At 38.3% G+C, this 13,921-nt stretch overlaps 1 protein-coding gene across 1 annotated transcript in view; it reads right to left on the bottom strand.

The window, feature by feature from the left end:
* The window catches only part of RECK (reversion inducing cysteine rich protein with kazal motifs), a 78,205-nt gene that overhangs the window by 47,159 nt on the left and 17,125 nt on the right, over positions 1 to 13,921 (bottom strand). The window contains exons 4-6 of the mRNA XM_043486916.1: positions 13,807 to 13,843; positions 11,032 to 11,117; positions 9,316 to 9,363 (exon numbers count right to left, since the gene is read on the bottom strand). Coding sequence (XP_043342851.1) covers positions 9,316 to 9,363; positions 11,032 to 11,117; positions 13,807 to 13,843 — 171 coding nt within the window. The remainder of the gene's footprint in view (positions 1 to 9,315; positions 9,364 to 11,031; positions 11,118 to 13,806; positions 13,844 to 13,921) is intronic.

Below are 13,921 nucleotides of genomic sequence, written 5' to 3' on the forward strand. Positions count from 1 at the left end.
AACTGTAGCACCTACTTACAGGCAACATATTTCTGTTCATCCTTTAGGTCTTACCTGCGCTGTGAAGACTTCCTCATTACCCTGAGTAGGGTTTTTTCCCTCCAGGCTTCAAGGTGTCTTATACAGACTTCTAGCAATGTACTTGGATTTGTATTATAATGGACTATTTGAATTTCCCTCCTCCCATGGACTAGGCTATGGACTTCTTACTGTTCTCAGAGTACAAAGATCCTTCCATCTTTGTACTCTGAGAACAGTGTCTGGTACATATTAAGTGTATCAACTCAATGAATGCTGGAGGAATGAATGAATGACAGATGCAAAGAAAAGTGAGACATGGACTCTGCCCATAGGAACTCAGGCGATTAGCATTAAGGTGACAAGCAAACATAGAGTTACACTATAAGGTGACAAAATGCTACAATAAAGTGTGCAAAGTGTTTATAAATAGCAACTAATATTTTTGTGTGTGGACGGAAGAGGGTTGAGCAGACAAGATTTTAAAGAGGAACCATCTAAGCCAGAATTTGGATGGGGTTGTGGTATGCTGCAGTGGGGTGGGATTTCACAGGCATGGGGGTAAAAGGGAGTTCTGATTTGTAATATTTGCTGATATGTATGGCATAAATACCCCCAACACGGCTGCTTTTCAAGTTAACTGGCTTGCAAAATTCCTGAATATTTAACAACTGACCAGTTCTCCCTAGCAGGTAGGAGTTGGCTCTAGCCTACTAATGGATGGGAACGATAGGATGGATTCAGGGAGCAGGAATTCCAGGAGGATGATGGGTGGTACAACCACGACTAACTAACAAAACACATAGCCAATCTGGGAAGTATAAGCAGTAACTTGCAGAACTGTCAAGGAGGGGAGAGTTAGGACCAAGAAAAGCTTCAGTACACCAGGCTGAGGAACGTGAACTGTATCTCACAGGTGAGCCACCGAAGAGTTTCAAGGAAGGGAGTGATATGACCATACTTGGTCTTTGAAGAGGTCACCCTAGAAGTGGAGATAGTAAAAAAAAAAAGAGGAGAAAGTAGAGACAGGGAAGCTACCTGAGCAGCTATTGTAGTAGTTCCCCAAAGTGGTATAAAGGCCTGAGACAGGCTGTGACTGAGGGCCTGGAAAGGAGGCCCATTTAAGACAGACATATTCCACAGGCAAATTTTTAGGGTTTTATGGCTAGTTGTTCTTTGTTTTTGTGGGAGGTGGTGAGAAAGAAGAAATAGTAGATAATACCTCTTAGGTTTTTGGTTTGTCTATCTGGGAGGGCTGTACTTGAACAACCAAGCGAGGAATATAAGAAAGATGATAAGTTTTTGTCTGGGAATGAGTGTATGTGTGGTGTTGTATAGCATGTAGGGTGGAGGGAAGGAGAGGCAGGGAAGATAAGTTAGTTTGGCTGATTTATTGCAGCAATCAAAGCAATCAGGGTAGATGACATTTAGTTCAGTTCAGTTTAGTTGTGTCTGACTCTTTGCAACCCCATGGACTGCAGCACACCAGGCCTCCCTGTCCATCACCAACTCCTGGAGTTTACTCAGACTCATGTCCTTTGAGTTGGTGATTCCATCCAACCATCTCATCCTCTGTCATCCCCTTCTCCTCCTGCCTTCAATCTTTCCCAGCATCAGGGTCTTTTCCAATGAGTCAATTCTTCACATCAGGTGGCCAAAGTATTGGAGTTTCAGCTTTAGCATCAGTCCTTCCAATGAATATTCAGGACTGATCTCCTTGCCATCCAAGGGACTCTCAAGAGTCTTCTCCAACACCACAGTTCAAAAGCATCAATTTTTCGGTGCTCAGCTTTCTTCACAGTCCAACTCTCACATCCATACATGACCACTGGAAAAACCATAGCCTTGACCAGACGGACCTTTGTTGGCAAAGTAACGTCTCTGCTTTTTAATATGCTATTTAGGTTGGTCATAACTTTTCTCCCAAGGAGTCTCTTTTAATTTCATGGCTGCAGTCACCATCTGTAGTGATTTTGGAGCCCCCCAAAATAAAGTTTGCACTGTTCCCACTGTTTCCCCATCTATTTGCCATGAAGTGATGGGACTAGATGCCATGGTCTTAGTTTTCTGAATGTTGAGTTTTAAGCCAGCTTTTTCACTTTCCTCTTTCACTTTCAAGAGGCTCTTTAGTTCTTCTTCACTTTCTGCCATAAGGGTGGTGTCATCTGCATATCTGAGGTTATTGATATTTCTCCCGGCAATCTTGATTCCAACTTGTGCTTCATCTAGCCCAGCATTTCTCATGATGTACTCTGCATATAAATTAAATAAGCAGGGTGACAGTATACAGCTTTGACGTACTCCTTTTCCTGATTTGGAAGCAGTCTGTTGTTCCATGTCCAGTTCTAACTGTTGCTTCCTGACCTGCATATAGATTTCTCAAGAGGCAGGTAAGATGGTCTGGTATTCCCATCTCTTTCAGAATTTTCCAGTTTGTGGTGATCCACACAGTCAAAGGTTTTGGCATAGTCAACAAACCAGAAACAGATGTTTTTTCTGCAACTCTCTTGCTCTTTTGATAATCCAGCGGATGTTGGCAATTTGATCTCTGGTTCCCCTGCCTTTTCTAAATACAGCTTGAACACCTGGAAGTCCACGGTTCACAAACTGTTGAAGTCTGGCTTGGAGAATTTTGAGCATTACTTTACTAGCATGTGAGATGAGTGCAACTGTACAGTAGTTTGAGCATTCTTTGGCATTGCCTTTCTTTGGTACTGGAATGAAAACTGACCTTTTCCCAGTCTTGTGGCCATTGCTGAGTTTTCCAAATTTGCTGGCATATTGAGTGCAGCACTTTTACAGCAGTAGATGAGATTGCCTAGATAGAAAAACCTGGCCATTTGGATTAGACAGGGTCATAATCTAATCAGACTTGATCAGATTTCCCTCTGGGGATGATCTCATTCAGTTCACTTTTGAGAAGAATGGACTAGAGAGGAAATACACAAGCTCAACAGACTAAGTAGGAGCTATTCCCTTCCCCAATACAAAATATGACAAAACCAAAGAGCATACAAATGGAGAATAATCAAGATTTTATACTATCTTAAGCCAGTACTGCAGGACCTAATAGGTTTCGCTCTTTTTGGAGCTCATCAGCTGCAGGTAACGGCTCAAATCTAGTCCAGTACAGCATACCTGTAGAGCATTTTACCATTACAAAGCCTCCCATCCACCATCTTCTATTTATTATTTTCTGACAGTCCTTGGAATTTCCTTGGTACTAACAAAAAGAAGCTTTACATTTAGGTGCTGAAGGCTCTGCTGAGGCAAAGTAATCACATGACTCTTATTGTTAAAATTCCCCAAAGACAATGGTCCACAGCCTAGGCTGTCATCTGCCATTCAAGAAGGCCTACTGTATTCTTGGAACTAACTGCAGCGCAGATCCAATCACACCGAGGCACAGAAGGCCTCAAGCTGTCCAGAGAATACTGATGGTCCCTGCCCTCCCAGCTTTTAATTTGGGGAGCTATTTTTTCATCCCTTTTCCTTTATGCTTCTGGTAGTAAATCTAGAATCAAAGTTAATTTGAGAGAAAAGGAACAAAATAAAATTAAAACATAGAAATCTTTAAAGCAGAATATTTGTTGTGACATTTCCTGAGGATACACTGTATACCATACAGACACACGTAAATATGCACCAAACAGTGGCATCCAGGGGTACCGGAGTATGTGGTAAGCTACCGTTTGTGTAGAGAAGGGTGGAAAAGAACTGCGTCTACATATTTACTTTCATGTGCAGAAAGTGTCTCTGGTGACTTTAGGAACTTGGTGGCTGTGGTGTAAGAGGCAGGAAAGAGACTTCATTGTATACCAGTTTGAATTCTGAACATGTGCATACTAAAAAAAGTAAAATAAAATTTAACACGTACCTGCACGCTTCTCTTATGCATTTAGCTGTGTGTTCATAGGACATTGCTAACAGAACTGAGCTTGGAACTCACAAGGCTGACCATCTTTGTTCTAGTGGTTCTTAGAGCCTCTTTTTAACATCCTCAGAGTCTTAATTTTACCTCAGTATTCCCACAGAACCAGAGTCCCAGGATACAGCATTCTTTTAGTTTTCTTTAAGCAACAATTTAGTTTAAAACTTTAAATGGCTTAACTTAAAAAAAAAACCCTCACAAAAATATCTTCTTCTGGCTTTCTTTCATAGTTTCTCACTTTCCTTAATGAAATAACATCAAATAATGAGTGAAGGAAGCTAGAAAGAAAATAGAGAACTGAAAATTTTATTTCTGAAAAGAATATAAAGAAAAGCATAGAGAAGGATCTGTGAAAGAAGGAATAAACAAGTAAAAACATAAAAGTCTGATGATAAATTTGCAACACTGTATTTCAGTGGTTCATGCAGCAAATTGAAAGGTATATATATTTATGGCCATTATGTTAAGAGAATGGCAGGTAAGGTCTGACATAAAGGCATGACACAGGTTTAAGAACCTAAAACTAAAATTTGTCTCATCATGTTAGAGACATTGCCAAGTCTCTGGAAATATATCAGCCTCACATCATCTTGATGTTTATTCTGACATTCAAGAAAATAACTACCAACAATCAATTTTTGTTTTTAATCACCATCTTGGTGGCTAGAAGAAAATGTTTTCAGCCAGCTTGTAGACAAAGACTATGCAAAAAGTTTCACACCTCGAGGAACATATGACTACGTTTTCACTTTAGTTCTAATCAGCCAATTTGCCCTAGTGTGGCTAAACTAGTATGGTTCTACTTTATATCCAGCATCTGTTCTGATTACTGGTGCCTTCATTCTAGTCTTTGAACATTTTAAATGTCATCCCTCGTCTAATATCACACATGAATAGATGTGGCCTGATCAATACTTCTAGGTGTGGTTAAGACCAAGTTTGTGAAAACATACGGTGAACCTAGAACTGAGCATGCCTGTAACACTTGAACATGTCCATGACAGAGTTATCAAGTTACTGGTTGATTCTGGCAACTCTAACCAAATATGTGTGATTCTAAAAGAAGTAGTCTCAAATACTGAAGGAAGTATTCTTTCTCAGGTATTACTCAGAATAAAAGAACTGCAGAGACAAGTCTCTGCAGACTCTCTAGCCAAGTTTTCTGTCCGTTGCAGAAATCTCCTCCACAGTATGTTTATCCAGTAAATCTTTGCTTGAACACTTACAGTAATAAGAATTTCTCTTTTTCTCGGAATATCTCAATCCACTATTTTCAATGAGCATAGAAAGGATCCTCCTACTGAAATGATAGATCAGTATATGGCTCCTCCTCTTTCTATTCCCTAAAAACGCAATTTTCAAAATCAGCTCTCACTTTTTTCTACACTTCCTCTTTCACAGAGCTTTCCTTCACTCTTGAGATTCAAGAGTTACTTTACAGTTGACCTTGGGCATGATTTCTCCTCAGTTTTCGTCTGGTATTCCTAACCACCTCTGTGCGTGTGCGTGCTCAGTCACTAAGTTGTGTCTGACTCTTTGAGACCCTATGGATTGCAGTCCACCAGGCTCCTCTGTCCACGGGATCTCCCAGGCAAGAATACTGGAATGGGTTGCCATTTCTTTCTCCAGGGAATCTTTCTGACTCAGGGCTCAAACCCACATCTCTTGCATTGCTGGCAGATTCTTTACCACGGAGCCACCTGGGAAGTCCAACTTAACCTCTAAGATATGCAATTTTTACATTTAAAAAAGACCTAACACTCAATATACTTCGATTTCTTTAAAATCCCTTCCCATGCTATCTTTGCTGTGTATTTTCTCTCTTTTTTAAAAACTCAATATTATTATTGTTTTCATATAATTTGTGTTTTAATTTAGTCCCTTTGTATTTTTATTGTTCTCATTTTCCTTTGCATCTCAAATAATTATATAGATATTTTAGAACTTCCTTTAGAGAAGGACTTTTAGAAACGGTCCAGTAACAGCAATTCTCTTTGTTGTCTAGAAACACCTTAATTGTGCCTTCTTTCTTGAAAAATATTTTGCTGGGTATGATAGTTATTTTCTCTCAGAATATCTTAGGTATCCTTCTACTGTCCCTGGCTTCCTCTGCTGCTTTGAAAAGTCAGCTGCTGAACTCCTTTGAAGACAATGTCATTTTTTTTTCTTCTGTTTTTAAGATCTTTGGCTATGAAATACGTCTGCAATGTATGGATTAAAAAAAAAAAAATCCTGCCAGATCCTTCTTGGGCCTGTGTTTTTTCTCTTTCCTCTACTATTCCAATTGGAACACTCACATCCTCTTTGTCCCTTAAATCTCTTTTAGCCTATCCCACTGTGCTGCTTTTTCATATAGCTTTAGTCCTATCTTCCAATTCATTAATTGTTTTTTATACTTCCCTGAACATCATCTCCTATACTCAGTTCATCATAACAAATCCTGAATGATGGACTCTTACCTTCAAACCTTTGATTTATTCCCAAATATTCGACTCTATTGCTATCATCCTAGTTGTGGGCCATATTTGTTTTTAGCTAAGTTAGAGAAATTTGGGGCATCTAAAACTTAGCTTGCACATATCTAAGACTTAAAGCTTTCTAAAATATTGGACTTACTTGTTATGTTGATCTCTTATCACAGAATCTTTATCATCTCCTTCTACTTAATAATGACTGCGCCCCCAAAATACAATTTTTCCAGGATTTGGCCCCACTTTACCTATCCAAGCAGATTCTCAGCCCTAAATAGGCCTACTTTCTTTTTACCCCCCTGTACAAGCCATGTGCATGTTTGCTAACACGCTTTTGATACAGTCTCCTAACCCAAATTATATAAATCCTTTCAGGCCTCTCTTTTGCAGTTTCTCCTGATAACTCCCAGCATGCTCAGTCTGCTTTCTCATTTCCTTGAGCCCTTGTGTGTTCAGTACATATTTTAATTATCTTGACTCAATTAGATATAATTCTTTAGTATTTGAAGTTGAGCTATATATAGCTTAACCATAATTCTAACCTAGATCTGATCCAAAGTTTTTATATAATTTTACTTATTTTTGGCCAAGCCATGTGGCTATGTGGGATCTTAGTTTCCCAACCAGGGATGAAACCCATGTTCCCTGCAGGGGAAGCAATGGAGTCCTAATCACTGGATGGCCAGGGAATTCCCCAAAGTTTGCTTTCTTTCTAATATATTTATTATATTTGTTGACTTGTGTAAAAAAGAAACCAGATGTTGCAAAATTACATATGAAAATGCTTTACATTTAACTAGCTTATCTTTGCTTAGCTGGAACAAAGTAATCTTAAATGGCATTAAAATTTTTAAACTTTATCATTTAATAAATTTCCCAGGAAATCTCCTCAAAGGGGATTCTGCAGCAGTTTATCAGTAAAGATAAACATTAGCTCCTTTGAAAATGACCACTCATTCTCTGACTCTCTAGTCAAATTACACAACTCCATCGTTTACAGTAAATGTTAACCCCTAAAATTGTAAACCTAAAGTAACAGCTTACATATTGGAAGTTCACTTCCAGGGGCCACTCCAGTGTTAAGGAAAAGGTACTAAAAAACCTAGTTTTATGTTTTATAAATTATTGTCATGTTGATAAACAACTGATCCAGTTAAAATAGGTTGCACTACACCAAAGTTACCTACTTCACTTTGTAACAAACAGCCACTAGGTCTACACTAGAGTTTAACAATCTAATGAGAGTGACTGTTATTTGGGGTTATAATACAGAACCTTCTTTCCATGTTTAAGTGCTCTTGCCTCTCTTTTTATTTCTAAATAACATATAAAATATAAAATTGAATCTCAAATTATCTTGATAATCCATACAGTTTTTTACATATGTAAACATAACAAATATTATATATATATATAAAATATATATACTTTACATATATATATTACATATATATTTTATTTTTATATATATGTGAAAGAACCATCTTGACATGTAAATTTTTGGAAGATATTAACAGTTGCTTAATTCTAGGCCAAATAAGGGAGGAGAGACTGAAAAAGAGAAACTACTCTTAGTATTTCTCTCATAGGACAGTGATTATCTCTCTTTCTTACCTTTCCTGTCCCGTCCTTCATCAACACATACTGGCAGACTTCCTAGGTCAATGCAGAAATCCAGACAAGAGAAGGAAGCACACTAAAATAGTGGAGGACAGGCTACAGGAGATGGACAGTGTCAGTGTCATGGACATCATGTGGGAGAAAAGAAGGAATCGTCACAGTTAGTCACTTTGTTCAAGAGAAACTAAAACAGTTACTTCAATGGCAGAGAGAAAAGAAAAAAAAAGAAAGATCTTTTACTTCTTTGTAGAAAGGCTCTTTTCAATAAGAACAGAGAAGAACTGCAGTTAATTTGGAAATTCGTCTTCAGAGAAACAGATAAAACTTAGCAATAGTATAAAGGAATGAAAGATAAATAAGATTTTTTTCGATTCAAAAATATTGAGGTTATTTATAGGCTTTGAGAAAATTTAAAAAAAAAAATCAGAACTATAATCTAGAAGCAGTGAAGAGGTTGTTCTATTTTTCTTCTCCAAGAGAAGACAGACTATTAAAAGCAGTAGGAATCCCAATGTTTATATATAAAAATGATGAATGAGTAATATGGACTTGTATGCTTAATTATATACGGCTTTGTACTATTAAAAAAACATATTGTCACATTTAACAATGAAGTTCTAGAAACTGACCAAATTTTAGTATCAGTGAGGAGCTTTTATTTCACATCAGGGACAATCTTTTGTACATACTTACTTGATGTGAAATACTTTCTATACCTCTGCCCGTCCTCAACCTGTGTCCCCATGCCCCACCCAATCTATCAATAAGTACTACAGTGCTTGAAACACCACTGCTAGGAAGAGTCCCTCGAGATTTAATAATTGAAATTTAGTATGTACCTCTCCTTTCCAATGTACAATGCTAGGAAATTATGAAGTTACTCACGCTAGCAACGTGATTGTTTCTTCCAATTAGAAGTAGTTCATAAAGGTGGATACCTGGATGAATCAAGGTATAGGAGAAGGGGCAAAAGAGGATATGGAACCTACAAAAAACTATTTTACAACCTAGGATACAACCAGTAGCTGTATTATGAAAACATAGGTTAAAGCTTCTGTATGTGTGATTTAGGCATTTCTTTCAAATTAATGCTTAACTGCAACAAGTTAAAGTCATAACATTTCTAAACAAAGTAAATGACATTTTTCTCAAGACTATCTTTTCTGTAAAGTAAAAGGTAATTGATTTAACGATGAATTTATTTTTAAAATTTGAGTGATTCTATCAATTCTGATAACACCTGATTCGTTTATCCAAATTTGTTAAAATGCATACCTCATATTCTTTTCTGCAAACTCTGGAAATATCATTTTTTGATGATGCCTAAAAGATAACAAATTTCTCAATTAATTTATTACACATGCTCTTCAGTATGAAACCAAAAAGAATACAAACATAAGTATATGTAATTGCTGGCACAGCCGTCTTTACTTCATCAAGGAAAACCTCATGCTCAAATATTATGCAAACAAATCTTATATAATTTTTAAAAACAAGCATTAGCTCCAGATATGCTAGAATTTCACTCTTCTATGGCTTTAATCTCACATAATGACACAGTCCTTTTATTATTTCAGAAACCAGATAAGTTTGAAGGAAATCTAAATCAGAGGACTTTTTAAAAAAAATCTAAATTCCATTCTGTAGCAAATTTTCTCGTGAAGCTCTGCTGCAGTGACTTTTCTTGTGAAGCTCTGCCAGGGCGTTTATAGTTTGGTTTTTCTTTAACCCTTCATATTCTAAGTTCCCGTATTAACCAATATTCTCAGAAAAAATCCATACCTAACAGAGGAGACAACTACAGAGGGAAAGGCAATGCCAGGCAATTAATTAATAAAAGTTACTTTTATGTAATTTTCTTAACAAGTTTATGAAGAAGAAATTAACCCTTCTACAGATGAGGAAACGGACACACAGAGAAACAACGTGATTTACTAAAGTATATACTTTCCATAAAAAACAAGCCAAAACACAGCTGCTGAGGGTTGGCTGTTCTTCCATATGATAACAGTCCCACTTAGAAATATAGTCCCAGAGGCATGGGCTCTGTGGTTCCTTTTTCTATTTCCTCCTCTTCTATTACCTAGGCTTACGCAATTCTTAATAGATCAGCTCACGAGGACAGGGAAAGCGAGAAGCAGAATGGACTGGCAACTATTCTGTCCCACGAGATACACTACAGTTCTAATCCTCTACAACTCAGTTTCACCTCAATGCTTGCAGGAGAACAGCCGATAGTTAGGCTGTGTGGTGCCCAAAGAGCATGGTTCAGTGGTCTGTACGAAAGTGAAGGTGTCTCATATACTCCTGCTCAAAGACCAGTCACTAGGAGAAAATAAGACAAGGCTTTGCAGCTGCAGATTCAGGGCCACTCAAGTTTCCCAGTTAAGAGTGCTCCCACCACTTGGAGTAAGAGGAGCCCGGAGACCAGTTTTACCACAGCACTCCGATGCATCACTATGAGCATTCAGTGAGGAAGAGTTCAGGGTCTAACTTGATTCAGACCTGAGATACATCAAGTCAGACAGAAGTCATAACTCACCACAGGAGTCATGCTCACCTGAGGAGCAGAGAAGGAATAAAGAACACAGTCACAGTAAATCCATGATGAAAGGCAGAGGGAAGATAAAAGCAAAATAAGCCAACTGTGTCAACTGCTTCCATCCAAGCATGCCTGAAATTTACACCACTATTTGGAGTCGTTTAGCACTGATTAAGCATGACCATAGGCAGAGTACAAAAGTCCTTGATTGCAGTAACATTTTTTCTTTGTGCGGCAGGGAGAAGTTAAAGCACAAGAGAAGGCTGAGAGTCTTACATGCAGCAGACATGACTGAAAAAGCAGCATGTCTAAAAGGAAGTGGTCTACGCAAGGAATGCTAAATTTGCAGCTGCTATGGGTCACCTCTCCAGAAATAGGCAAGATCCAAGACACAGCTAAAACTCAAACTATACTCCACTCTGCTTAAGAGCCTCATTGCCAAGTGTTACCTGCTTGCATGCCTGTCGACATTCCAAGGTAATAGCCAGTTCACAGCAGCCTAAGCCAACCCAGCCATCAGACTTCTTAAACACACCTTAAAAACAAAATGTTCAGATGTTTTGGTCATAAGAAGTGACAAAGCAAACTGGTTCAAGGACACCACTCAAGTCAAAGCAAGTTTCCGTAAGAAAACTAGCCTAGAGAGCAGGGGCTCCGAAGCATGAAGCCCCTCCTCCCAGCCTGACCCTCAACGCTGGCAGTCTTCTCAGGGTCTCTGCAACCTAATCACCAGGTCCTTTGTCTTTCCCCTCTTCTCCCTGCTCACCTTGAATTCTCTTTAGCTCATTCTCACTCTAAGGCAGACAGAATCTCTAGAAGACATACGGGTTAAGGAAAGCAATGACTTCTTTCACCTCTGGACTGTGAACCAGAGGCAGGACTCCTATTAATAACTTAATAAGCAAGCAAACAAAATAGGGCATGAGTATTATTGTATCAAAATACCTAGAAGAGCATAAAACCCACGAGGCTGTTTACGATGCTGTTTAACAACTGATACTCAGGAAACAGACAGGAACATCTCCTGGGAGCCATGACTGATCTTGGTAGGTACACTTTAGTATGGGGCAAAATGACTATACTGATGCAATTTACGCACAGTAGCTATTTCTCCAAGCAAATTACAGTGACACCAAAAGGTGGTAAAATTATAAAAAGAGTTCTAATGCAATTTTAAGATCCCTTTTTGCAATCATAAACGCCAATGAATAACTCCTAGATAAAATTAGGAGATATAAGTAATGATTATGATAAAAGAAAAGATTTACTTGTAGGAATGCTGTAAATTCCTTATCTCTTTTGAGAAATGCTTTATGCTGCTTCCATGTAATACACAGATCTGCAAATTCCCATGTACATTAAATTATTTCCATTTGAAAAAAATGTCAGGGATTCAAGGCAATAGGTAACATAGTTCTCTATACGAAACTAAGACCTAATATAAAAAACAGAAGCATTCAACTAAAAAAACAAACAAAAGCACACAAATGGCCCATGGACAGACAAAGCTCTCAAAATATAATCATAAACCACCCCAACTGTTAAAACTGGCTAAGAAAACCGCATATCGTAAGAGTCTATATCCCTATATGTTTGAATGGTATTAAAGGGCAGCAGACTCCCATCTAGTCCCACTGCCTAGTGTAGTTTCCTCTTGATCTCTGCTGCTTGCTACTCAGAATCCTGCATATTCTATACAGAATTTTGGATGGAATCAATGTGGGTCATACACTCTGTGGACTTTTGTACCATAATGCAGTATACTGCTATTTTCACATAGCCAGTACCTTTTCTGTGTTAGTCACTTAGTTATGTCTGACTCTTTGCAATTCCATGGATTGAAGTCCACCAGGCTCCTCTGTCCATGGAATTCTCCAGGCACGGATACTGGAGTGGGTTGCCATTCCCTTCTCCAGGGGATCTTCCAAATCCAGAGATCGACCCTGGGTCTCCCATATTGCAGGCAGATTCTTTACCGACTGAGCCACAAAAGGAGCTCTTGCTTCTTAGAACATATTAAATTATTCAACAAGCAACTACATTCACTGAACCCTTACTGTATACAAAGTCCTTTATCAGGTATTTTGTGGGCTAATAGATAAAAATATATGATTTATCCCTTTATGGAGATTACAGTTTGGTAGGAACAGTACACACATATATAATTACAGACACTAGGTAGAGGGATAATTAGGAGAACAAGCAAGGATGTGAGCAATTCCAGGAGGGAAATAGTTCAATTTGTTTGAAATGAAAACTTTCAACAGTATGAAAACCTTTAGAATTCAGAGAAATGTAAGCTATACTCCCTTTTTTCAAGGCACTGGGTTTAACCAGGACTGGAAAATGAGCTCTAATCCTAGGAGATTGGGAATGCCAGATGGGGAGTTTGGGCTTTATTCTGATTTAAGTGGATAGCCCCTGAGGGAGTTTTTTTTAAGACGGTGGGAAAGACAGCTATGGTGTGTTGAAACATGAGTTATGAGGTTACTGCAATAATCTACCCCAAAAGTCTAACAATAAATGCTTGAACTAGGAATAGCAAGGATGGATGCAAGATTTTACAACGGGGTGAATGAAGCTAAAAAGAAAAAACATTCAGAGATAATGACTTGAGGGTTTCCAGTCTAGTGTCATTCATAACAAAAAGCAATTATCAGATGAGCTTGGTTTTGAGTCATGCTACCTGGATGCAGAGATCCAAGCAGAGAAGACTAGAAGTCATGAATAAAAACTTGGATTTGAAAATTATCTTCTCAGAGCTGATTAGATAACAGTTCTGGGAAGGAATGTGGTTACCAGGGTGAGTGTGGGGAAAGAAGGGAAGAGGACCACACACAGGAATAGCCATGGTAGTTACAGGGGTGATGGTGTATGTGTGTGCGTGGTTGGGGGGTGGAGATAAGAGAGGACAAAGTCACATGGTCAAGGTGAGGTCACAAGGAGGTAGTGGTCAATGTATCAACTGTCATATGGGAGTCAGCTGTAGGATCTAGGAACCAAGAGGTCTTGGTGATCTTTCAAAGCCCAGTTTCAACAGAACAGCTGAAGCGGAAACAAGAGTACCACAAATGACTGAGTGAATGAGAATAAATTATACATTTGAAAATCTGGATGCCTCCAGGAGGGACAGGATAGAAATCCAAGGGTATATATTAGGTTACAGGACTATGACACAGATTTTACAATCACAAAATAAGTTTTAATGTAACACTATTACTTACCTGGCAAAGATGAATTCATACAACTCCAAATGTCAACCTAAAATCGTAATCATCAAAAGACTTTTATGTAGAAACCCAGTTTCAAAATACAATTTCTACAGAAATTACATACAGC

The sequence above is a fragment of the Cervus canadensis genome, chromosome 14 (genome assembly GCF_019320065.1).
Source record: "Cervus canadensis isolate Bull #8, Minnesota chromosome 14, ASM1932006v1, whole genome shotgun sequence".
NCBI classification, from domain to species: domain Eukaryota; kingdom Metazoa; phylum Chordata; class Mammalia; order Artiodactyla; family Cervidae; genus Cervus; species Cervus canadensis.